Below are 26640 nucleotides of genomic sequence, written 5' to 3'. Positions count from 1 at the left end.
AATAATATTAATATTAATAATAAGAATGGCTAATGAGAACATTAACTATCAGATAACATTTAAGGAACACTTTTTAAAAGATTTATTTATTTTAGAGAGAGAAAGTGCATGAACGGAGGGAGGGGCAGAGGGAGAGAGAGAGGGGAAGCCAACTTCCGCTGAGCGCGGAGCCTATGTGGGGCTCGATCCCAGGACCCTGAGTTCATGACCTGAGCTGAAACCAAGAGTCAGATGCTCAGCCAAGTGAGCCACCCAGGCACCCCAAGAAACATTTTTTATGTACCAAGCCTGTCTGAGCCCTTTTTAAGCATTAACTTATTTAATCTTTGTAGTAACTATAGGAGATGGGTAGTATTATTATCCTAATTGTAATGAAGAAGCCGAGGCTTAGGGAGGTACAGTCACTTCCCCAAGATTGCACAACTGAGATGGGTGGAGCAAGGATGCTCATCTGGGGCCTCTGAGCCTAGGCTCTCGATCCTCATGCAATGTTGCCTTCCATAGGTTTCAAACAGTCATGTGATATTTGATCTGGAAGTGATCTTAGATATCATATAGACCAGAAATTTCTAATTCGGTCCTCTGAGAGAAGATCTCTGATTTAGGACAATCCCTCCTCTTTTGACAGATGAGAAAATTAAGAGTCAGAGAATCAGATTAATGATGGAAACGGAGGGTTGATGCTGAGTTCTGACTTCTGCTTGAATGCTTTTTGTAATCTACTTCAGCATATCCCTAGATACTCAAATCCTGGTTAGGAACCCCTGGCAGAATTGATTGCACAGAATTACATCCTCCAAGAGGGGAGAGACAAGCATGAAATAAGATAATGCACATAAAATTCTTTATGTGGGGCTCAGCACAGAGTAAGTGCTCAATGCGTGTCTGGGCCTTTGAGAAAGTCCACACGGCAGGTTTCTGGGCCCAGTGGTGAGAACAGCTGGGCCACGACTGGGGAAGGAGAAGCAAGACACAAGGTGGAGAAGGGCTTCCTCTCCATGAGCCTGCCATCTTGACCGACATGCCACAGTCCTTACCAAACCCCATCCACCACAGTGAAAGTAAAGTATCTTTGGAAACCTCATAACCCATCATTAAAACTGCTGGGTGTAGGAAAATAATTGTTTGCCCTAAATAAGTGACTTATGATTGCCCTTGGTTTGTTGGAGTTTTCCTTTAATTATAGGCATAAACACCCATCTCCTTCTCACTCATGTAATGAGTTTCAGCCTTGTGCATCTCAGTTAAAGAGGGGCCCAGGAGAATTATGGGTAGCTGAGCAGTCTTCCTGTTCCAAGTTGCCACGGGGCTCTTGGAAGAGTGGGTCCTTTATGGGGAGAAAATAATGGGCAAAAAGTGCTCTTGATTGATAGACCAGTCACAGCATTCTCTTTCCTATAATAATAGAGTTGTTCACTAGAGCCATTCATTAAAAAAATTCCAAATTTCTTCCACACCACCCCACTTGGTGCTTCAAATCATTGCATATGCCCCTGTCCTGTCCTCTGTTCTTGCAAACTCAGCGTGGAGCCTTTTGGTTCTGGGAAGACTTTCTAGGTTATTAGGAGAGACTAGGAAAACCTTCCTTCCTCTACTTGTATTTCTTCCGTGTCAGAAGAGAGAAGTGGATTTTATGGAGAGGTACAGAGTGTCTTGGGGACCAGTGCCTGAAACAGGGCTCCTCAGAACTAGATGGGAATTCATGGCTTGATGGTTTTGTCCCCACCTGTCCACACTCCGCCTTCCCCTCCAGTGCCCTACATGACACCTGGTCAAGGGTTGGATGAGAGAAACTGTTGCAGGCAGTACTGGTAGTTTTCCCTGTTGCCCACCAGTCCCGCAGCACCTCCCCGGCAGGAGGACAACCACTTTCTCCACATGCTCTCCAGGCATTGGTGCTGCTCCAATGGTTGTCTTTCCTTCCCCAAGCCCTGGGTGATAGCAGTTGCCCATTGGGTGGTGTAAGTACTCCCACTGGGACCTGTTTCAAGCTCCCGTTGTGATGTCCCTGAATGGGGAGGGACTGACTGCCCAAATCCCCGAAAATTTAACGCTCTGTACCAGCCACTCAGCACACCACTGCCCCAGGGCAGACGGTGGGCCTACAGGGCCCTGGGTTTGAGAAGCGTTCTCCATCTTCCAGGGAATTTGCCCTTCTAACGACAGGACATTTTACAGGGACAGTTCTTGGTTCCGGGTCTTTTAGGGGACACTGTAATGAAGAAACAGCAGGGATGTTGCGGGGGGGGGGGAGTGGATGAGGAGGGCCTGGGAGAGGGGGGTCAGTGGGGAGTCTTCATTCCCAACTCCTGACCCTGACTGCTTTGAGAGAAAGGCTTGGACCCAGGGAGCAGACAGATGTCGGTCGGGGCAGGAGTAACTGATGTGTGGGGGCACTGGGGCATAAAGCTTGGGCAAAATGCGAACCGAGACACTAAGCGCTGGTTTCTCTAGCCAGCCCACGCCTCCTGCCTCAGCTCAACGCCACTCCCTCCCCGCCAAGTGGCTCTCGGTTCAGGAGGCGGGACCGAGTTCTCTGGTGGCCCCTGGAGGCTCGGGGCTGCAAGCTTTGGGAGGCTGGAAGGGGAGAGAGGGAGGGGCGCTGACTGGGCAGTCCAAAGAGGAGGGGGCCTTTAATAGGCTCGCCCAGCGCCTGGTTTGCGGCGCCGCGAGTGGCAGCGGTTCGAAGAAACGGCCCGAAACCTGCCTCTAGCTCTCGGCTGCAAATCTCCGTCCTTGCACTTGACAGCGATTGTACTTAAGCTGCCAGGGCGCGCTTTGCTTGGAAAGGCACAGGTAGGAGGCGCGGGCTGCTCGGTGCACGCTCACCGCTTTGGGAGGAGTCTCCCTCCCTTTGCTCTGCTTTCTGGGAGCTACGGACTGCCCCGGAGCGTTGGTAGTTCCCGTGCGCCTGCTGCAAGGAGACGCGCCGGCTGCCGGGAAGCCGGGCCGAGCCCTTCTGAGACCGCGGCAGTGCGCTGCCCGGCGCCATGCTTCTGCTGGGTATCTTAACCCTGGCTCTCGCCGGGGGACCGGCTGGAGGGTCAGAGCCAGATCAGGAGGTGGTGGTCCCCATCCGACTGGACCCGGACATCAACGGCCGCCACTACTACCGGAGGGGTCCCGAAGACTCCGGGGATCAGGGACTCATTTTTCAGATCACAGCATTTCAGGAGGACTTTTACCTACACCTGACTCTGGATGCTCAGTTCCTAGCGCCCGCCTTCGCCACTGAGCATCTGGGCGTCCGCCTCCCGGAACTCACCGGGAGCTCTCCAGACTTGCGACGTTGCTTCTACTCTGGGGACGTGAACGCCGAGCCAGATTCTTTCGCCGCTATGAGCCTGTGCGGAGGTCTACGCGGAGCTTTTGGCTACAGAGGCGCCGAGTATGTCATTAGTCCGCTCCCCAACGCCAGCGCGCAGGCAGCACAGCGCAACAGCCAGGGCGCACACCTCCTCCAGCGCCGCGGCGTCCCCGGCGGGCCTCCCGGAGATCCCACCTCTCGCTGCGGGGTGGCCTCAGGCTGGAACCCCGCCATTCTGCGGGCGCTGGACCCTTACAAGCCGCGGGGGACCGGCTTGGGAGAGAGTCGCAGTCAGCGGAGGTCCGGGCGCGCCAAGCGCTTCGTGTCTATCCCGCGGTACGTGGAGACACTGGTGGTGGCGGACGAGTCAATGGTCAAGTTCCACGGCGCGGACCTGGAGCATTATCTGCTGACGCTGCTGGCCACGGCGGCACGACTCTACCGCCATCCTAGCATCCTCAACCCCATCAACATCGTCGTGGTCAAGGTGCTGCTTCTCGGAGACCGCGACACAGGGCCCAAGGTCACGGGCAACGCGGCCTTGACGCTGCGCAACTTCTGCGCCTGGCAGAAGAAGCTGAATAAAGTGAGTGACAAACACCCAGAGTACTGGGACACGGCCATCCTCTTCACCAGGCAGGTGAGTTGATCTGTCACCTCTTTGGACCCCAATAGCCCCATTTTCTTAGGGTCACCGCCCTTAGCTCTCCAAATGCCCTTTGTGCCAAACAAGTGACCCCAGGTTAAAATTCTGTTGATCTCTTCCGACTCCCACTTTGGATCTTCCAGGGACAGGCGGTTCCTGAGCTCCGTGGAGCTTCGGCTCTAGTGCATCTGGATGCACGTGGGCGGCCGGAGGAGCGCCCGCTACTTCAGAAGGTGTTGGCCCGGCGTGGCCAATCAGCGCCTCCTCGATCAGGCGCCGAGGGGCCGGAACCCAGGAAGTTGCCGCCCCGGAGCCGCAGTGTGTCTCCGCGGCAGATAGGAGGCGCTCTGAGGATGGTGTTGGAGGGGTCGGGAAAGGTCCGCCCCTTTTCAACCCGGGCGTCTAAATCCTTTCAGATATCTCTTCGCAGGCTTCTCTTCTCTTCTTGTAAAACTGGAAGAGTGATGCAAGCATCCCAGTTCAGAGCCTGGCTTCATTTCCTCTGGGCATGTTCAGTTATCCTCTGTCCTGGGCCTGGAAAACCTGGATTGGGATGGAGGGAATCATTTGGGATATTTTGTGGTTGAAATGGAAAGGACAGACTCAAGTACCGGGAGCATTCCGTCCTTTGTTGCTGCTTCTCCCGTACCCTCCTGTGCTGGCCCGCCTTTTACCTGAGGGGATTCCAGTCCATTCAGAGCAGGCAATCTAGTTAGAGCACCTGTCTGGAGTTGGAGTTTCTTCTAGTGGAGTTTCACTTGGAGCTGAGTTGGGGAAAATCTCTCAATTTTCCCATTTCCTTGTTGGTCCAGGGTGACCCGTTTGCCCTGATGTGTGCTGTGGAGCAGAACAGGCAAGGTTGCTCGTAACACCGACTCACTGAAACTTCCAATGACCACACTTAACGGTAGTACTCCAGCTTCTGTCCCTGGCGGTGTGCAAGTGGTGTGAGCTTGGTAAAGAGCATCCGGAGACCCCAGGTGCAGGATTGGAAAGATACTGAGTATGGGGCTTAGAAAGATGGTCAGATCACAGAAGCAGCTCTGCCTTTTGCTATGGGTCTGTGAACATTTACATTCCTAGATATTGGAGTGATTGGGTACTGTGAAGTTTTTGGATTCCTGTAATTTCTCAGATTCATGGATGGGACTGGGAGGAAGACGGGCATCCAAGTGACCTGGTTCCTCTGATTTTAGGGGCTGCAGCTCGAATCTGTGCCATGCTCTTGTTTTGTTATGATCATAACCACGTCATTCTGGGGATGGCCTAGAATCCTTGGTTGCCTGTGGGGCTCTCACTCCCCACTCTTTCCAAAGGCCACTCAGAGCTGTGCTGGCACACATGGGGCTGGAGCTAACGTCTTCCACACTAACCCATTTGGCACCGCTTGTCCCCTCCTGGAATTGAACTTCCTCCTTTCCCAGCCTTCTCCTCCCACCACCTGGTTTCTCTAGGGAGGTCTTTGGCCTGAGTCTGTTTCCTTGCACTCATTCTTCCAACTGAGGTCTGTAGAGCTGCCACTGCCCCTACACACACTGCTTGAGTCATGGGGAAACTGCAGAGGAGGTGGCTTCCACCTCTGCACACAGACCAACTCGGCAGTCAGATTGCCGGGGGAGAAAAAAAAGCAAAGGCCAAGAACAGGATATCTTAATGGGCAAAGCAGCTGTTGGCCCATCTGCTACCTGGGATGCCCCTGTGGAGGTCACTCTCGGCTTCTAAAGTAACAGACCTCAGTCTCCGCCGCTTAGTGGCTAGGCTGACTTTTGGAACCAGCCCTAGAAAGAGGACTCCTGCTGGGAATATGGGCCACACCACCAGAAGGATTCACCTTTTGAAGAAGCAGCAATCAAGCAGCGTGACAACTTCTGTCTGTCAGTGGTGTGTGCGAGACCCAGGGGCTATGTTAACCGTGCATGATGGGGACAAGATGCACGAGCACTTGGGTCAGAAGGAGTGATGTGCAAGATGCGACTTTTAGAAGCTATCTTTCTCTTAGGCGTCTAGAGGGCGAAGCCGGAAAGTGGGGAGGCTGTGTTGGCAGGACCGATACCCAGGTATGTGCTTAGTGCTTTAGAGTGAACATCTCTCTCTCGTCTCCTTGCTGTCGCAGACTTTAGGGCCTGCTGCGTTCTCAGGGTCTTAGGAACTACTCATTCCTGAACTGCCCTGGGGAAGGTACAGTATGTGATGAGAACAGAGCACGCAGCTGCTCTTTGTAGACCAAGGCAGATGTGGTCTCCGGGAACCAGGAGTCTCCTGCTGTCCTCCAACACAAGAGGAACTTCTGTAGTACTTTGTAAGGGTTAGTAATACTCCTTTAACTCAAACATGAGCTTCCCTGATTATTGTAGTGTTGGTGTAATCACTGCTTTTTCAAACTAAAATTGGAATATGTATATCTATATAAATATACATATTGATTTCTATGAAGATGACATTGATCCTTGAACAACATAGGTTGAACTGCATGGGTCCACTTGTATGTGGACTTTTTCTGATACCGTACAGTACTCTAAACGTATTTTCTCTTTTGATTTTCTTAATAACATTTTATTTTCTCTAGCTTACTTTATTGTAAGAACACAGTATATAGTACATACAGCATACAAAATATGTGTTAATCTGGGGCGCCTGGGTGGCTCAGTCGTTAGGCGTCTTGTCTTCGGCTCAGGTCATGTTCCCAGGGTCCTGGGATCGAGCCCCGCACCGGGCTCCCTGCTCCGCGGGAAGCCTGCTTCTCCCTCTCCCATTCCCCCTGCTTGTGTTCCCTCTCTCACTATGTCTCTATCTGTCAAATAAATAAATAAAATCTTTAAAATATATGCGTTCATCGACTGTTATCGGTAAGGCTTCCGGTCAACAGTAGAGTATTTGTAGTTTAAGTTTTTGGGGAGTCAGAAGTTGTATGTGGATTTTCGACCGCATGGGGTTCAGTGCCCCTAACCCTCATGTTGTTCAAGGGTCAATTGTATATAGTTTGTTTGGATGAGAAGTTTTCAGAAATGTGCTTATTTTGTTAATCACCTTTTGTCTGTAATGGATCTTGAACTGTCAGACATCTTAGGGTCACCTATTCCTTGGTCCCCCCAGAAAATTCTGAGAAATGGCTAGTTACTCTGACTGATGGTACTCTAGCTGTGGTTTTCACAGGGAGGAAGCGGGAAAGGGTTGGGCTTGGTCAGACCCGTATTTCCTCCTGTGAGGAAGAGGTGAGCGCAGCTTCTGGAGAGTTCCAGGTGCCGGGTACCTGAAGGGGGGTGGCGTAGGAGTATCAGGACTGGCAGGCACCGGAGCTTCCCCTTCGGCCCACCATCAGAGTTGTCGTGTGTTTAAACAAGGCTGGGCCAGGCTATGGGGAGACACTGCTGTCCTCTTGGCAGGCAGAGGGAGGGGCGTGGGGCGTTGAAATCAAAACACTGGGAAGACGTGACCCAGGGAGGAGGCTTTGCTGTGTGCAAAGGAGAAAAAAAGAAAAAGATCAGACAACAAGCATCTTGACAACTTGAGGAGTTTACTTAAAGATTCAGAGTAAGTTCATGTTCCTGGAGAAGGAGCACACATCTGATTTTGCAAAGCAATCAGTCTCCAGACTCATAACAGCAGGGTGAGGTCAGCACGGGACTGGAACCAGGATCTGTGGAGAATTAGAGCCAGTCTTTCTGGGTGGACATTCATTTCTATGAGAAGAAACGTTTCTATGGCTTCTTGTTGCCGTTGGCAGCAGGAGCGGGATTTGGTGCTGGGACGTAGTAGGAGTCCCAGCTAAGCCTGAGCTGTCTTCTCTCTCTTTACCTCTGATGCCTCTGCTATCTGGGTAACTTTGTGGTAGACCTGGTTTCATGAATTTGTTCTACATTTTAAAAATACTTATTGAGCATCTGTTATTTCCAGGTACCGTCCTGGGTTGTGGAGGTACAGATATTAAGATGTGGCTCCTGGCTTTCGGGAATTCACCGAGTATCAGGGAGCCTGACAAGGAAATAGCTCGTTACACTAGGGTGTGTTAAGTGCCATGAGGGAGACATGGGCCCTCTGTCCAAAGTCCAGTGGGAGGCATTCTCCTTGCTTCGGAGCCAGGGAAGCCTTCCGGGATGGGGTGGGGGAGGAGGGACGAGGGGCAGGTGGCAAGAAGGCACCGGGATGGGAGCTGGTGGCGATGGGAAAGGAAGCTTGTTTCCTGTGTTGCAGGAGCCTCTCTCCTCCATTCCACCATCTGTTTTGCTATTTGTAACATTTTCTCCTTTGAACGGACTTGGTCTTGTAGGATTTACAGTTTGTGGTTTTTCTGCCGGCTTATTCCTTCATTTATGTTGTTTATTCTGTTGCGCTTAGTACCACCGTGTGCCGTTCCCTCGTCCCCTCCTTCCCTCACCGTTTTTTCCTGTGCTCTCTTTCTCCTCTTTTGAGATTCTCCAGGGCAGGCTCCTTGTCATCTTTCTCCTCTCTTTTGTTTCCTTCATTCATGTCCTCACCCTTTCTGCCTCTCAGTCCCAAGCTTGGCCCTTACCTTGTTGTTTTGGTCTTGAGCTGTACTACATTTGTGTGTGTGTGTGTGTGTGTGTGTGTGTGTGTGTGTGTGTGTGTGTGTGTGTGTGGAGCATACATGTATCCTATACTGTGCAGAGTGGAACAGCACTCTGGAACCTCATTTGAAATAGAGGCCAGTTCTTTCTATAATAAACAACTTGCCATATGGCAGTGAAATTTAGTGTTCAATAAAAAAAGGTTAATAAAATGATAATATGTATTTTATACATATCTCCTAATACAATAAAGAGAATCGTAATTTTGTCAGGGTCTTTTTTGAAGTCAGGCCTTGGACGATATTAGCAGAGAGGGGCATCTGTAATTTCGGTATTTAAGAGTTTGTAAATTTTTATCACCGAATGGAAACTCAACACTACTTCTGGGAGGGAGACGGGTGGGAGGAGAAAGAGAGAGGAAGGGTTGGAATACAGTTCCTCCCCTGACTTGGAAGGTGGTTGCTCTTCTCCCTCCTTCTTTTACTTATACCAAATAAGAAAACCTGTATTAATGGTGGAGGATGGTGGAGGTTGGGGGAGGTAGTTTGGAGGAAGGAATGTGTACCAGAATCTCTCTTTCTTTTTTTTTTTAGTTTTTATTTAAATTCCAGTTAGTTCACATACAGTGTAATATTAGTTTTAAGTGTACAATATATATATATATTTTTACATTTTATTCATTTATTTGTCAGAGAGAGAAGGAACACAAGCAGGGAGAGTGGCAGGCAGAGGGAGAAGCAGGCTGAGCAGGGAGCCCGATGTGGGACTCGATCCCAGGACCCTGGGATCATGACCTGAGCTGAAGGCAGATGCTTAACTGACTGAGCCACCCAAGCATCCCTTGGGTGTACAATTTAGTGATTCAACACTTCCATACATCACCGGGTGCTCATCACCATGAGTGCACTCCTTAATCCTCCTCTCCTCTGGTAATCATCGGTTTGTTGTCTATAGTTAAGAGTCTGTTTCTCGGTTTGCCTCTCTCTCTTTTTCCCCTATGATCATTTGTTTTGTTTCTCAAATTCCACAGATGAGTGGAATCATATGGTATTTGTCTTTCTCTGATTGAGCTATCTCACTTAGAATAACGCTCTCTAGCTCCATGTCATTGCAAATGGCAAGATTTCATTCTTTTAATGGTTGAGTAATATTCCACCATATGTATATACCACACCTTCTTTATCCATTCGTCAGTCAATGGGCATTTGGGCTCTTTCCATAATTTGGCTATTGTAGATAATGCTGCTGTAAACACTGGGAGGAATGTGCACCAGAATCTTTTTCTTCTTCTTCAACACTGGTTGAATCATGAAGGCAAATGAGGTTTTCCCCCTCCTTTGGTCCTGCTCTTGTCCTACCTTTGAACTTCTTGGTAGATGTTTGGGTCACTCTTGGTGCATACCCCCCACCCCCACACCTTGCCTCGGTGCCTATCCTTGGTTGTGTGGCACAGTGGAAAGAACACAGGCTTGGAGTCAGGCAGAGCTGAGTTTCAGTCTTGGCACTTGACTTTTAGCAATGGACGTTGAACGAATCAGCCATTTGAACTTCACTTTCCTCATCGATAAAAGGATAATGATGATGACAATGATAATGAACTTAAAGGCAGTATCAAGGACAAGTTAGCAAATGTTCCAGAATAGGCACCCAGTTAATGGCAGCGACTGTCATCATTACCTTCGTGGTCACTCAGCACGTGTTTGTTGTTGTTGAATAATTACCTACAGGTCCCTTGCCAGAACTTACATTTGGGATAGCCCTAGTTTTAAAGCAATCTGTCGCATTGCACCTGCAAGTATACTTAATATTTGTCTGTTTTTGTGTGGAAACCGTGGCCCCAGCATTTGCCATCCCCACTGACTTGTAAATTCCGTTAAGCAAGACCTTTTTGTATCTTTGTAGCCCCTCCAGTGGGCCCCTGCATGCAGCTGCCGCTGTTCAGTATGTATTCATGGGAAAAAGGCACTGATGTTAGCAAAAGGACTGTGTGTGGCTATGGGTGCTTAGGTAGTTCACCTCCCTTACTAGGGATCATTAATCCAGCATTTGTAGCTGTCAGGCTGCAGGGTTGGGAGAGGGAGTCTTAGGTTCTTCTGGCATTTGTTCTTGGCTCTTTGCCATCAGTTTTTGCCCTGGAGAAAGGAGAGGCCCCAGCGAGGAGCCAGCAGACATGGTGCAGAGCAGGGATGGGGTCAGTGTGTCAGTGCAGGTGTGGGGCAAGGAACCAAGAGCTTGCTCAACCAGGAAGGGGGTGCAGGCACTGCGCCTAGAGCACTCTTGGCTCTCAATCCTGCCATTTCCCTCTCCACCGACCTCTCCCAGGTCTCTTCCCACTCAGTGGCCAATGTGAGCTTTGGGGGCTCAGGGTAAGGGGTGGACAGTCTTGTTATCTTGAGATTCCCTAGCCCCTTCATTCGTGGGGTGCTTCTGTACCAGAAGCAAGACCAATGCAAGGGAAGCATTCAGCTCTGAGGCTGCACTTCTGGATTTCAAACTTCACTCTGCCTCTCCCTTCCCGTCTAACGTCGGGCTCACTGAGCCTGTGCTAGTATTTTACCTTCTCTGAGCCTCATCAGTAAAATGGCGCCTAATAATGGCATCTCCCTCATAAAGCCTTTGTGAAGATTCAATGAGCTAATACAGGACTCTTAGAACAGTGTCTGGCTCATAGTAGCAACTCAGTAAGTGTCCACTATCAACATCATGTTAGGTGTGTACCCTCTCTTGAACTGATGATTTCCGGAGAAAGCTTGGTCTTCCGGCAAGCTTCAGATTTCTCTTCTTCCTCATTGAGGTAATTCTTGTCTTGGTTGTCTCAGTCTCCCACTGTCATGCCATTTTGTACACCTTGAGGAATTTATATTCTAGCGAAACCGAACCTGCTGATGGACGTGACCGGGGTGCATTCTCTTCTTCACCAGGCATCCTTAGCCACATTGCCCAGACACCCAGAATCACCATCCCATGCTTGGGGATTACAAACAGCAGTGGATTTGGGGTTGGACAAGGAAATACGGTGATGCATGACAGAAATCCAGATGAGAAACAAGTAAAGGTGCAGTATTAATACCAGTGCGGGGTGGTTTTCAACAGTAATTATGGTATCCTGACTAGTGTGCTGTGGTTCAGACTGAAGACCATTGCTGGCCTTGGTGTCAAGAGGCATGGGGTCCCGTTCCCATGTTAATAACTATGTGGCCTTGGGTGAGCAATCTTAGTCCACCGAGCTTTAGTTTCCCCATCTGCAGAATGAAAGGATGGCTCTGAGGTTGTGTGAGTGTGATGCTCGGATGCTATAGTGTGGCCCTGAAAATGAGCCCTGCCCTTCCATGAGTAGAAAGTTGGCTACATGAAAACATGTGTCTTCTGCTACATTAAAAAAAAAGTTAACGTGCTTGATTTCTGTGGGTCCTCCACCCTCCGTACTGCTGGAAAATATGAGCATCTCAGTAAATGAGAGGAGGTGACAAGGAGGTCTGTGGGGAGTCCTGGTGGGGTGTGGTGGGAGCGAGCGTGGGAAATGTGGATTGGGCCACTGCAAGGTGCTTGCCTGCTTGCTTTCTCTCAAACTGTGGCTCCAATCCTAAATTATTTTATGAAGAAGGACAGTTAGAAAACAATAATCTGGGAGGGCTAGGTTCTTGGCCAAGATGATTCTTGGGTCATCTGGAAAAGCAGCCGCAGCTTCAAGGAGAAATGGCAAATTACCAGGAATAGTGAGGTAGGTAGGGGTTGGGTGGGAAGTGCCTACACCCTCCAGGCAGAAGGAACCCGAAGAGTTTCTATTCCTGGAGACAAGTGCCTGAGCTGAAGAGGTTAAAGCAATTTGAGTGCATCTGAGTTCATTCCAGAAGGGTGGAGACGTTCAGTGCCACAAATGAGGCACTTCTGAGCCCTGCGCACTCGCCTGTGGGCGTTCAAAGAACTCAGGTCCAGCGATTCTTCACTGAAGTCCCTGACTGGGGGAAGAGGGACAGGCAGAGCCTCTGACCCCAAACAGCTGCATCTTCCCACAATGAAGACACTGGTTACTGCAGGCTGGCTGCTTTCAGCTACCCCCTGACCCTCAGGAAATCTGCCGGCTCCTTCCTTGTTCCTCTTATTTGATCCAGGGAAACTGGGATTTCTTGATGGAAAGAACAGGTTGCTCCTGGCCAGGAAGGGCCTGCAGCTGCATGTCTTCACTCCAGAGAGAATCCACCCTCCCAGAGAGGAAGGAGGTTCTTGGCTTTAAGGACCTTCCAGCGTCACAGGCGGGCTTCTGGGCAGCGGAGGTCCAGTGGCTGAGCTGTCAGTCTGGCCTCACCATTTCTGCTGAGCAGGGCAGTGGCTAGGACTCTGCATGTCCACGTGGGTGACCTTCTCTTTTCTGGGAGTTAGTGTCATGGGTTAGTAGACAAGATCAGGGTTCTTTCCGTTCTAAAGTATATCATTCTGTGTGTTCCTTTTATAACCTAGAGGGCCAGAAGGGGCCGAGCACCCTGGGATCAGGGCAGGAGCAGAGGCTTAATTAAGGCACTGGTCCAGTCTGGGTTCTAGTTGAGAATTGGCCCTTTTTCGGAGGAGGAAACTGAGGCCTCGAGGAGAGAAGTGACCTGCCAAAGTCACACATCTACTTCGTGGTGGGGCCAGGACAAGAATCTAACTAACCTTCTTAGTTCTTCCTCCCATGCCCGTTCTCTTACACAAAGCCAGCAGTGAGTGTGCATGGTGGCCCTGGGGCAGTGTCGTGTCTGTCCTACAGGTTCTCCTTATGGGCTGTGACCACCAGGCAAGAGTTTTCAGAGACTCCTGCCTTAGTGGGGATGCTATACTGTAGTGTCCAGGGACAGATGGGCCCAGTTCCCCCACCCCCTGCCCCATGCCCCCATGCAAACCGCCATTCCTTGCCTCTTGGTCCCCTGCCCCCTTTTCCCTCCATTCACAGGCTGTTCCATGCGACCCAGTCCTGTTCCTCAGCAGTCATAGTCCCTAAACTGCTTGCCTGGTGAACTTCCCCTCCCAAACTCTTCTAGGTTTCAGAACTCTAGGGGAAGGAGAACTTTCTGGAAGGGTGAGCCTTTGGAGAGGGAAGAGTATTTGGAAGAGAGGGAATTTGAGGTTCACCCCAAGGGTTCCTCGAAGTGGCAGACGTGCCACATGTGAGCCCAGGACAGCAGATCAAGGCTGGGCATGCATCACTCATTGTTGACCCGTGTACTCTGGAGTCTGATCGCCCTCTCAGTTCTTTGGCCAGAGAAACTGTTAACTCATTAGGAGGTGTGACTATCACCTGACCGTGGGAAGCCAAGTTTGACTGCTCAGGTGGTAAACTTCTGAGTGCTCTGGATTAAATTTTGCTGATTTTCTGTACTCTGACCACTTTCCTCCTATGCCCCCTGGCCCCACTAACTCTGCTGCCCACCTTTCCCCCCAGGTCAGCATGTGCCTGCACACGCACGTGCACATAGCCCTAAAGAGAACGAAAATTGAGAACAGTTCTGGGTGTGTTTATGCGGACACCTTGGCTCCCATGGAGAACACACACAGCTTTTTCTCCGGAGAGTTAACTTAGGAGTTGCTGAGCAATCAGCTTTGACGTGGTGGAAAGAGCGCTGATGATATCCAATCGTGCAGACCCCAGTGTATGTTTCTGCTGCGTGACATGGACCTCTCTAAGCTTCAGCTTCCTTGTCTGCGCAAGGTGCTAATAGCTGTCATTCTTCCGGTGGGCTGTTGCGAGGATGAAATATGGTCATGCGTGTGAAGTGCACACACGATGTCAGCATTTAATAAATCATCACCATGATTAACTATGAGCATGAGCCTCTGTTTTCACCTTTGACAAATAGGTATAATAACATATCTGCCTCCTAATGCTGCTGGGGATGATGATACCTAGAGTAGTTTCTTGTTAACTACAAAGAAAGGCAAGGATGTAATGAAGACAATCCCGGTATCACTGATTCAACAGGGTCTTCTCTTTTAAGTGATAAGTATCTTATCCTATTTCCAACTTCTGGGCTCTTAAGGTATGTAGGTGCATTGCTGGCCCATGATGCTCAATAAATTCATTGAGATATCCGCCCCCGGTACCCCATTTTGCCCTTCCACATCCCCGGAAGTGCTTCCCAATAGGGTTGTTGCAGGAAGTCCTAGCGTCCGCTGCAAGTTTTAGTACAAAAGGAGCGACTATCTTAGGCGGTGATCCATTTCTTTTTTCTTCCTAGCAGCCACTGAGTCAGGGGTCCCCTTGAGCTTCTGCAGCCAGTTGAGCTGTGTCCGGATAGCAGCTCGTATCCACCTCAGTCTGCTCCCTCCCAGCCCAAGGAAGCCAAATCTCTGGTTTGGGCGGGTCCTTGGCCCGTGACCCTTTGGCTGAGAATCTGAGCTTAATTCATGGTTGTCCAAAGGCAATCGCTCAGCAAGGACTGAGGCGGCTCAGGGCTGACTCCGGATGAGGAACACACTGGCCTTCCGCCCCCACCTGCCTCAGTTAGCCCTGACCAGAACCTCGCCCAGCTGTGGAACTCACCGTTTTCTGGTTTGGAAATCTGTCTCTATATAAAGCAATGGCCTTGTGGTTTAATTCTATACCTCCTTACAGGATCTCCCTGAGTAGGATTTGGGTAGAATCTTCTTAGAGAGCCACAGGGCTTTCTTCCTGAAGCCTCCTCCCTCAGCCTGTGTTGATTCCATGAATAGCCCTGCAACCCCTTGGGAGAAAGGACCTGGCTAGGAAGGTGCTGGGCTTGGTTGGACAGGGAGCGGGGATGAGCTGGAACATCCCATAGGATGCCTTTTCTTCCCATCAGGTCCCTTCTGTACCTGTCACTAATTTCTGGCTGGCTTCTGCTTCCCCCTCCCCACCTCGGCAGGACCTGTGTGGGGCCACCACCTGTGACACACTGGGCATGGCTGATGTGGGCACTATGTGTGACCCCAAGAGAAGTTGTTCTGTGATCGAGGATGATGGGCTTCCATCAGCCTTCACCACTGCCCATGAACTGGGTAAGGCTAGAGGGGGTTCTTGGGTGGAAGGGGGAGGACTCCCTTCTGGGGCTTTTCTGGGTTTGTCCTGGGTGCTTTGGGCAGGGGGTAGACATTTGTCTTTGCTTCCTCATGTCCTAAAGCCTTAGGGAGTCCTTCTTAGGGTCAGAGTCTGCCTTAGCAATGGCTTTGTCTTATTTTTTCCGATTACCCCAGCCCATTTGGCCAGCGATATTGTCTGACTCAGCAGTCAGAATATCTCATCAATTAGGCACTAAGCGGAGACGATTTTAGATACCCTGCTGTCCTCACTGAGCCCACAGCCTGATGGGCAGGACCGAGGACCCAAGAACACCATCTTGACATTTGCAAAGCAGTCTATCACTAGGTCAAAATGACCAGCCTGAAAATTGCGGACATAGGCTCTCCAGCTTTCCCGGCTGATCCCCCGTCCTTTTAAAAGTGCAGAGCCCACATCCTTCCGCCTTCTGAGTCCTCTTGCCTCACCCCATAGGCCACGTGTTCAACATGCCCCATGACAACGTGAAAGTGTGTGAGGAGGTGTTTGGGAAACTCCGAGCCAACCACATGATGTCTCCAACACTCATCCAGATTGACCGTGCCAACCCCTGGTCAGCCTGCAGTGCTGCTATCATCACCGACTTCCTGGACAGCGGGCACGGTAAGCCAGGGGGACAGAGGAGGGGTTTGGGTGCTGTCCCTGGAGAGAGTGCTCACCACCTCTCTGGGCCTGTCTTCTGTTGTCTAAGGCATGCATGACCCCAAAGAGTCGGGCTCTCAAGGGGGTCCATTCCACTGGACCTTGCTTCATTGTCTCCCTACCATTTAGACTCTGGGCCAGCCACGTCCCACCTTTCTCAACTCCTCTCTCACGAATGCCCTTGGCTCCCTGCAGGCGACTGCCTCCTGGACCCACCCAGCAAGCCCATCTCCCTGCCTGAGGACCTGCCAGGGGCCAGCTACACCCTGAGCCAGCAGTGTGAGCTGGCCTTTGGCGTGGGCTCGAAGCCCTGTCCCTACATGCAGTACTGCACCAAGCTGTGGTGCACCGGCAAGGCGAAGGGGCAGATGGTGTGCCAGACCCGCCACTTCCCCTGGGCAGACGGCACCAGCTGCGGCGAGGGCAAGTTCTGCCTCAAGGGGACCTGTGTGGAGAGACATAACCTCAATAAGTACAGGGTGAGTGTGTGGGAACTGCGCAGCGGGGCTGCTGGGAGGCAGGGGGCAGACTCGGAGGCCTCCAGGAGCAACGGGTTTGCAGCGCTTTGCCTCTGTTTCCCTGTCTGTGGTCCTCTCCCCGTCTTGACTCTGAGACTGGAGACAAGACATACGGTACGTCAGAGAACTTGCTGAAGCCTTCCTTAGACATGTGAGAGAAGTCTCGCACGGGGTGCCAGGAGGCCTAGCCCTCGGCTCTGGGCCTCATCCTACCTGGGGAGGAGCTCTGGACCCAAAGCCCAACACTAGCTATTCGACATCCCTCACTTGTTGGCTCCTTCCAGCCTCCCCTTATCAGCTATTTCTGAGTGTGTTTTGTTTCCAGGGAGCTCTGGGCCAGAGGTGAGCCAGCCTCAGAGCTGAAAGGAAGCAGATCCCTGGGCAAAGCTGCAGTAATTTGCTGCATCCCGAACCCAGCTTTGCTTTTTGTCAAGATTGTTTTTTGGAGCTGAAACATAATAGAGCAAAAGTTATTTTTTTCCTGGTAAAAAGGAATAACAGTTGAATCAGAACAAATCCCAAACCCCACATGTTCTCTGAATATAATAAACTCTGCAGGTCTGGGGTTGGGGTCGCAAAGGGATTGGGACTTTGTCAGACAGGAATAAGACATCCATCCTCTCCCTTGATCCTGGTGAGGATGATCCCTTTCCCACCCCTGCCGCGGCTGCAGAGGGGCTGGACTGGGGGTTTTACGTACATGGATGCATCGGCTGCCCTGAGCTGGGTTTGGTACACAATTATGTAAAATCCTTTTCTGTGTTTTGGAAACCTGTATTTAATTAAACCATTAGCCATTTATTGGGCACCAGCCCACTGTATTTAGGGGACTGTGTGAGGTACTGTGGTAGTCAGCAAAAGAAATAAAACCTGGGCTGTCTCTCAGTGGGCTCGCAGTCTAGTGGGGAAACTAGAAATGTTACTATGGTCCGAGACACAGAGACGTGTGTGTTCTGTGTTAAGACTGAAGTGTGAAAACGTGTCATGGGAGACCAAGGGATGGGAGATTAATGATGATTAGAGAGGTCTGAACAAACTTTGGTGAGGAGGTCAGATTTGGAGAGAGCCTTGAGGGATGAATAGGCTCTCTCATCAGGCAGAGATGGAGCAAAGTTAGGGAGGTGGGGCAAGCTGGAGGGCTGGATGGGCAAGGACTCTATGGGAAAGATCTTGGGGGCATGGTTTAGGGCTAGTCTGCGGTTGCCTTGACCATCAGGCTGTGGGTTTAAAGTAGAAGGTCCTGAGGACAGGCCAACCGTGGTCAGCTCCTTCTCTTGGGAAGATGAGTCTAGTGGATAAAGATGTTGCCCAAGAGGTTATTGGATATAGGAAATGTGATCTGAGAAGCATATAGAAAGACAGTCTGTCAGCAGCAAAATCCATTATGTCCTCAGTCTCTTCTCTGGACAATCCCTTCACCACCCTGGCCCTTCACGGAGGACACTGCCCTGATCGGCAGATGTCAAAGCACAAACCTTATCTTCCTCATCATGCAGCCTCCCTGGCCTCCCAGGATCTCCGTTGCAAGAATCACACTCTGATCACCAAGGCCCTGTTGTCCAGCCCTCTAAATTTTGGACTCCAACAATTCTTCGGTCCCACTTGCTCTTCTCATGCCCTCATCAACCTTCTTCTTGAGATTCCATGGACCATTGTTAAAATCACTCCTTCGTGTACACTCATGGCTCCCATGTTCCTGCCTCTCTCAGCTATACTCGCTTGGATAAGGCACTGCCCTGGTGGAATCCAGCTCCCATGTGTTCAACTGTGCCACTGTGGGTGAGTGTGGCTGGAGAAAGACATGGAACTGTGCTCAGCGGTCTCAGTTTGAACTAATAACCTGACAATGTAGGTGGGCCCGCCCTCCCAGCGTCCTACACGATCATGTCACACCTTCGCCTCTCTCCTCCATTACCGACTCTTTCTCCTCATTTCCACTTTTGCCAGTGACCTTTATTTCTATCTCATTAAGAAAAAAGAAGCAATCAAGTAATCAGAAGAGAACTTCCACCAACTCCCACCGCCATATCCGCCGTCCGCCCTGCTTCGGTGCCTGTAATATCTGCCTTTCTTCCTTTGCGATGAATGAGCTGTCCACGCGCTCATCGGAGGCCCGGCGCTGTGCTTTGCACTTAGGATACTGTCCCCTCTATTCAAGGAAAGCGCTCCTTTAATTCTTCCATCTCTCTTCTGCAGTGTCAGATTTCCCCTCTCTTGAGTGGGATCATTCCTATCAGGATACAAACTTGCTGTAATTCCTCCCACCTTAAACAAAACTTCTCCTAATCCTACTTCCTCTCCATAAATCACAGTGTATCTCTCCGACTCCCCTTCCCACAAAGTTCCTGGAAAGAGTGGTATGAAATTCCTCTCTCCAGTTCGCGTCTTGCCATTTTTTCTCTGGAGCCCATTCCAGTCTGGCTTTCAGTCCTACTCTCCCTCTAAAAATAACTCTCACTAAGGTCGCCAAATGGCCTCTACACTGCTGAAGTCAGTGATTGATTATCATTCCTCATATTGCCTGACCTGTTAGCAGCATTTGACACAGCTGATTACCATCTCCCTTGGGAACACAGGCTCCACTGTGTCTTGGTTTCCCTCTTCCCTTACTGGCTGCCCCTTCTGGTCCCCTTCACCGGGTCTTCCTCACACTCTTGCTTTTCCAATGTTAGGCATTCTAGCTCTGTCCTTAGCCCTTGTCACTATCCACACTGACCTCTTAGGTGATCTAGACCAAAGGCTTTAAGTACCATTTACGTTTATACGTTGAAGTCCCCCAGATTTGTATCCCCAGCCCAGACCTCTGTCCTGAACTACAGACTGGCATGCCTCACTGAATCTTGATACGTCCATGTGGATAACCGATAAGCATCCTAAACATAACATCTGTAAGACCAAGCTCCTGATCATCTGTCCTGAACCTGCTTTGGCAACTCCATCCTCCCATTGCTCGTGCCAACCCTTTTTTCTCTCACATCCATCCGTTATTTCAGTAATTTCTGTTGACTCTATCTTCAAAATAGAGCCAGAATTGAGTCTTTTTTTTTTTTTTTTTTTTTTTTACTACCTTATCTTCGATCACCCTGTGCCAAGCTACCTTGGATTATTGGTCTTGCACCCTAACTGATCTCCTTGTTGCTGGTCTTGCTCCTCACAGATTGTTCCTACCATAGCAGCCAGAAGGATCCTTTAAAAGTAGGTTAGGTCATGCCACATGCTCAGAACCCTTCAGGGGCTCTCTTCCATGCTCAGGATGGTGAGCCCTATCTCTGCCTTCATTTCCTGCTTCTCTTGCTCTTGTGATGCTGGAGTACTCCAGGCCCCTCCCTCCTCAGGGTCTTGGCATTGCTCCCTCGGCCTAGAGTTCTTTCCTCATATCTGCACGAGTCCCTCCCATACTCCCTTCAGGCCTTTGCCCTGCTGTCACCTCTGCAGTGAAGCCTCTGTGACCCCCTGTAATATAGAGCAGCCCACCTCACCAAGGCCCTCCCTCCGTCCCTCTCTCCCACCTGCATTTAGCCCCTCCTGACATTCTGTATGCACAGACTTATTTTTAGTTTTTTCTGCTGGGATGCAGTCACTTCGAGGGCAGGGATTTGCTGCACATGGCGCCAGCCATTAGTAAGAATTCAACAAACATTTGGTGAATGAATGGCACATGGCAGGGCAGGAGTGTTTTCTGGGGGTTGAATGTTTTCTGTAGGAACAGGTAGGAAAAAATGATACCAGGCTAAAAACAATAGTAACAACAACAACAACCACAACCACACAGCATCATCTCAGAAGCCACAGAGACAATGTTAAGAACTGAAGAAAAACTGGAGACTACAAGGTCTAAGCTTAGACTCTTTCAGTTTATGGATGGTCATCTCTTTGAGAGAGAGCTTCTCTGATGTGATGGGGACCAAGCCCATATTGCAAGGTACTGAGGAGGGAGGAGGTACAAGGAGCAAATGTAGACCCTCTTAGGAAATGGAAGGCTGGAATGAGGTGGGGCATTATTGGAGGAAGAAGCAGGGCTATTGGCAAGTGTTTCTTTCATAGGAGGAGAGACATGGTGACACAGTGAAGCAAGACCTATAGGACAGAAGGGCAGATAGAATAACTATGCTGCATGTGGGCATAAGTTAAAGTATGTAGATGACATGCAGCCAGTTCCTGATTAGCTCCATGCGGGTTAGTCACTTTGGATGATGGATGACAGCATTTTAATCCCAGGCTTGTACAACTGGGCTGCTTCCTCCGTTGCCTGACTGATGTGCGTTCAGGGGATGAAAATTTGCTTTACTGGCATCCTAAGAAAAACATAATGAGGAGGATACATTTTCTATCCCTTCTCCACCCTCTTAAAAAATGAAACAACACTGCCTAATTCACCTCAAAGCCAAATAGAGTTTTGGGATTGCTTTGTAGTTTCCTATCCTCGTCTCCTCTGAGCACAAACATTAGAACCTCTTATGGTGAAAATTTCTCAAATTCAGCCGCTGATTGAGCCTAAGATCTGGTTCAGTCTGGGTTGGAGAGAAGTCGGAATTATGGAACATTTACAAATAAAAATATTCAGATGTCTATGGCAACAAGGTTTCCTGGCAAGGCTGGGGACTGCCTCTGCCATAGATTTAGAGACTCTTGTAAATACACTAACAATAGGTAAGGAGAAACTTTGAACTCTTGTTCGGTGGCAAGCACAGTGCTAGGAATTTTCATACACGTTGCATCATTTAAACTTCTGTCTGATCTCACACCTGAGTATTATTGGCCCCATTTTTGCAGATGAAGCGCTTGAAGTTTAAAGAGGTTTTACTACTTGCTCAAGACCACCCATATGGTGAGGGCAGACGTGATGATAGAATTTGGCCACCTGACCCCAGAGCCCAAAGAGGTCTCTCTTCTGAGCAACCGCATTTATAACTGGGTGTAGTTGGCATTTGCTAATTACCAGGTTGAAGTGTTATGTGGGCGTTGTGTACGCTGACCATTTGCTTGTCATTTTTCCCTTGGGATACACAGTGGATTTCCTTCCGGTGGGATGGAATCATGGAGGCTGTACCCGTGTAACTCTTCTGCAGGGTCAGGGTGTGGATGTGCATCCCAACCTCTGCAGGAGTAAGACGGACTCTTTCTCATAGGTGGACGGCTCCTGGGCCAAATGGGAGCCCTATGGCGCCTGCTCGCGCACCTGCGGTGGGGGTGTGCAGCTGTCCCGGAGGCAGTGCCGCAACCCCACCCCTGCCAACGGGGGCAAGTACTGCGAGGGAGTGAGAGTGAAATACCGATCCTGCAACCTGGAGCCCTGCCCCAGCTCAGGTGAGGAGGGGAGGGCCCCTCCCCCTGCCCCCCCTACTTTTTGGCTGCAAATTACACAGTCAAGATTTCTCTCCCCTAGGGCGAAGTCTGGAAGTGCCGAGGAGCAGATTCCTCTTGGCATCACTTCTTTGCCCACTCCCCTTGGGCAGGAGTGTTTTCTTCTTGATGCTTAGGCTGGGATGCTAAGTGACCCAAGGGTATGACACACCAGATGGCCCTTTAGTTAAGAGCTTACAAGCCCATCTTCATAAACAGGAATTCTTTATCCAGGGTCCATGAAATTGGGTGGGAAGGAAATTACATCTCTATTTTTACTAGCCTTTTTTTATTTCCTTCAGTTAGAAATTTAAATATTTTTTTTTTACTACTCTATCTAAAATTTATTATTTCTTTTAATCAGGCAACAAACTATAACACTACTAGCAGTATGCATGACTCTGTCCCCAGTAGAAATCGTGGATATTTTCATATGGCTGTTCAGTTGTTGGGGTTTCTCAGAATGCCATTTATTGTCATCACTACTTGAAAATGACAGTGGTTATTAGACTCATTACTGAATCTTGTTATGTAACGGGTTAACAAGGAAGCGCAAATATCACAAATATGTTTCAATATATACTGATAGTTGTGTATCATATAATTGGTATTGTTTGTAACCTATGTAATTTATTTTATCCAACTTAATAACATTCTGAAAATAGTTTCAAAAGACTGCCGAAGGGTTTGATAGCCCAAAACTGTCCGGGATACCTGTTATAGAGGAAATCAAAGGCCAGATTACTGTGGAAGGTGGCACAGTGCCTGGGGGATGCATGATCCTCTGTGACCTGCATCCTTTGGTCCTAGCCTACTTTAGTTCTTTGAGATGGGGTGGCGTCAGTGATGAGGATAACTTGGCTGAGGGTAAGAGCTGCTGAGAGCCACAGGTGGCTGAGCATCCTGGGGAGGGGTCTACCCGCACCGCCCTTCCCTTTAGCTTCCTGCCTGTGCTTCCTCCCTCCTCAGCTTCAGGCAAGAGCTTCCGGGAGGAGCAGTGTGAGGCTTTCAATGGCTTTAACCATAGCACCAACCGGCTCACCCTCGCCGTGGCATGGGTGCCCAAGTACTCCGGCGTTTCTCCCCGGGACAAGTGCAAGCTCATCTGCCGAGCCAATGGCACCGGCTACTTCTATGTGTTGGCACCCAAGGTGAGTGAGCGTGGGGCAGGAGACCAAAGCAGAGAGAAAGTCTTTGGGGATGCATCTGGCTGAGCTGCCCCTCTCTCCTTTTCTCCCCTGTGGGGGGCACTGCAGGTGGTGGATGGCACACCATGCACTCCTGACTCCACCTCGGTCTGTGTCCAAGGCAAGTGCATCAAGGCTGGCTGTGATGGGAACCTGGGCTCCAAGAAGAAATTCGACAAGTGTGGGGTGTGTGGGGGCGACAATAAGAGCTGTAAGAAGGTGACAGGCCTCTTCACCAAGCCCATGTGAGTTCTGGGTCCTGGAGCAGGGGGAGGAGGGCTGAGTGGAGCTGACCCCAGGCGGTGAAAGCTTGGGTCAGACTGGGATAAACGGGCAGTGCCCTTACTGTAGAGGCCACTTGGACTCTTCTGCGAGTGTGATATTCATTCATTTCTTCATCCATCCATCCATCCATCCATCCATCCATCCATCCATCCATCCAGTAGAGATGAATGCTTGCAGAATCCACCCCTGAAGAGGAGAGGCTAGTGAGGGAGATGGCAGAGAGTCATTAGGGTCTATCTAGAGTTCTAGAGTAAGACTCACCCATGTTTAAATCTCAGTTCCCCATTTTCTGGATGACCTTGAGCATGTGACACAATCTTTGGAATTCTGGATTTGCTCACTTATACGTGGGTATGACATGAATATATTTCCTGTCGTGCTGTTGTGAAGAATAAGGGTGTTAATCCAAGTAAAAAGCTTAGTGTTGTACTTGGTGCATAATAAATGCTCACTAAATGTTCATGATGATAATCACAAAACAAAACATGCCTGGAAACAGATGTGACAGCCTCCCCGTCTCACTGAGGCTGAGGCTCTGTCCTCAGGGATGAGATTGAGGTGAGAATGGCAATAAACAGCAGAGCAGGAGGCTAGGACCAAGGGATTCCCCCTTCCTGGGAGATGTGTGCAGGGTCAGCTGAAGAAGTGTCACTAGGCCTCTCTGATTCCCACCTCCAGAGCCCGGGGCTCCTGGCTTTCTGAAGTCCAGCATATTCCCTTTTATTTTCAGGGGGAATGTGCTCCTTGGAAAGTCCTGACCCATGCTCTGGAAGAAGCTGGGGGAAGCAGAGCCCCCGAGGTCTCAGTTGAGCAGGGATATGGTGGGCTCTGAAAACTTGGGAGTTCAAGGCCTAGATGGCCGTCCAGGAGTCTTGGCTGCCCCCTCTGGACGCAACACTCTCTGCTGGGCCTCTAGCTGGGCAACTTTTCTGGGAACTGGGGGCACTGCAGGTGGATGGCGTTCGCAGGGATCTGAGAGGGAGGCCAAGTGGAGAATTAAAGGTAAACACTCCCAGACTTGCTTCACTGGCTAAATGGCAGGTGCTCCTTTCATAGACTAGTGGAGCTGGAAGGAGACTTAGAAATCATCTACTTTGACCCCCTCGTTGTATAGGCGAGGACACTGGAACCCAGAGAGACTGATTTGCTTGAGCCACCAGGGAGTTGGTGTCCAAGGCTTGATCTGGGTGCCCGACTTCAGGGCCAGTGTATCTTAATGGGGTGTCTGGCCCCAGCTTTGGACTCAGGGATGGTAGACTTATTGTTTTTGCCCCTTCTCCTCATCCTTCTCACAGTTAATATATATTAAGTGCTTACTGGGTGGCAGGTACTATGCCATAGGCTTTATGTGCTTTAATGAGGTATGTGTGATTATGATCTCCATTTTCCAGGTGAGGCAACTGAGAAGCTAAGTGAATTATCCAAGGCCAATAGCTGAGTCAGTGGTAGGGATGGATCTGGCTCCAAAACCTTGGCTTTACTTTGCCTTAGAATTCACCATGGTATAGAGGCACTGGGTGGCACAGTCGGTTGAGCATTCGACTCTTGGTTTCGGCTCAGATCATGATCTCATGATCTCAGGGTCATGAGATCGAGCCCCGCGTTGGGACTCTGAACTCAGTGGGGAGTCTGCTTGAGATTCTCTCTCTCTCCCTCTGCCCCTGCCCCCGCCCTTGCTCTCTCTCTCTCTCAAATAAATAAATAAATGTTTTTTTCTTTTTTAAAAAGAATTCACCACAATATAAATATACTGAAGAAAAAAGATCGCAGGGCGATACAGCCAGGGTATGTAGCTCTAGATGATGTGGTGACACTCTCATACCGCCTTTCAGTTTGTGTGTCCCCCTGACCTCCCTTGGGGTGGTTGAAGCCATCTGGATAGTCTCTGTACCCTCCCTGCCATCTTGGTGACCTGCCACTGGGTTTGTGAAAGGGGAATCAGCTGTGACTTCGGTGGGGAACAAGGACCTTATGTCCAGGCATCTGTCTAAGGCACAATCCCCTTTCCCACCCCAGGCACGGCTACAATTTTGTGGTGGCCATCCCCGTGGGCGCCTCGAGCATTGACATCCGCCAGCGTGGCTACAAGGGGCTGATTGGAGATGACAACTACCTGGCCCTGAAGAACAGCCAAGGCAAGTACCTGCTCAACGGGCACTTCGTGGTGTCGGCCGTGGAGCGGGACCTGGTGGTGAAGGGCAGCCTCCTGCGCTACAGTGGCACGGGGACGGCGGTGGAGAGCCTGCAGGCTTCCCGGCCCATCCTGGAGCCACTGACCGTGGAGGTCCTCTCTGTGGGCAAGATGACGCCACCCCGGGTCCGCTACTCCTTCTATCTGCCCAAAGAGCCTTGGGAAGACAAGGCCTCCCACCCCAAGGACCCCCGGGGCTCCTCTGTGCACCACAACAGCGTCCTCAGCCTCTCCAATCAAGTGGAACAGCAGGACGACAGGCTCCCTGCGCGCTGGGTGGCAGGCAGCTGGGGACCTTGCTCTGTGAGCTGTGGCAGTGGCCTGCAGAAGCGGGCGGTCGACTGTCGCGGGCCCCCCGGGCCACGTGCGGCATCCGCCTGCAGTGCAGCCCATCGGCCAGTGGAGACAAGAGCCTGTGGGGAGCCCTGCCCGACCTGGGAGCTCGGCGCCTGGTCGCCTTGCTCCAAGAGCTGCGGCCGGGGGTTTAAGAGGCGTCCACTCAAGTGTTTGGGCCCCGGAGGGCGGCTGCTAGCTCGGGACCAATGTAACCTGCGCCGGAAGCCCCAGGAGCTGGACTTCTGCATCTTGAGGCGGTGCTGAATAGGACCGTCTTTTTCTCCTCCTCACTCTCTGCCCCATTGGTGCTGCCAGGGTTCTGGCCAGCTGGAGGGCCGTGGGTAGAGGGCAGTGGCCAGGGGTCCAGGCCATGACGTCACCCACTTCGAGGGACGAGGACCACGGGACGGGGTGAGAGGTGCCCTCCTCCTCCCTGGCCTGGGCGGGGGAAGCCAAGTGACTAACGCACGAGTCTACCTCACTCCCGGCTCCTCCAGGGCCCAGGCTCTGGGAGAGGCTGAGAGGTGTGGGCACTGGGCAGAGGCGCTGGGGCCCAGTTTCCGAGGGACCTGGAGGATGGGCACCTCCCAGGCAGAACTTCAGGGACCTTG

The 26640-nt window shown here is 50.7% G+C and overlaps 1 protein-coding gene across 1 annotated transcript; it reads left to right on the top strand.

Annotated features, from left to right (window-relative positions):
- Positions 1-2990: 2990 nt before the first annotated feature.
- Positions 2991-26293, top strand: ADAMTS15 (ADAM metallopeptidase with thrombospondin type 1 motif 15). Its single transcript, XM_028120763.2, has 8 exons — positions 2991-3947; positions 15337-15469; positions 15963-16130; positions 16365-16648; positions 21817-21994; positions 23000-23181; positions 23287-23462; positions 25519-26293. Exons 1-8 carry the CDS (start codon positions 2991-2993, stop codon positions 26291-26293), a joined length of 2853 nt encoding a protein of 950 aa, XP_027976564.2.
- Positions 26294-26640: the final 347 nt, after the last annotated feature.

The sequence above is a fragment of the Eumetopias jubatus genome, unplaced genomic scaffold, assembly GCF_037043125.1.
Source record: "Eumetopias jubatus isolate StellerSeaLion01/CBP00866 unplaced genomic scaffold, mEumJub1_p1.0 scaffold_13, whole genome shotgun sequence".
Taxonomy (NCBI): Eukaryota; Metazoa; Chordata; class Mammalia; order Carnivora; family Otariidae; genus Eumetopias; species Eumetopias jubatus.
The sequence above is the reverse complement of the archived record's forward strand: the minus strand, read 5'-3'. Positions and strand labels throughout refer to the sequence as shown.

What these genes read in the sequence shown, in the direction of transcription:
- ADAMTS15 (XM_028120763.2), top strand. Translation starts at nt 2,991, where the DNA reads ATGCTTCTGCTGGGTATCTTAACCCTGGCTCTCGCCGGGGGACCGGCT. An exon ending in CACCACTGCCCATGAACTGG is followed by an intron (nt 15,470 to 15,962) that starts GTAAGGCTAGAG and finishes CTCACCCCATAG; the next exon opens with GCCACGTGTTCAACATGCCC. An exon ending in TCTATGTGTTGGCACCCAAG is followed by an intron (nt 23,182 to 23,286) that starts GTGAGTGAGCGT and finishes GGGGCACTGCAG; the next exon opens with GTGGTGGATGGCACACCATG.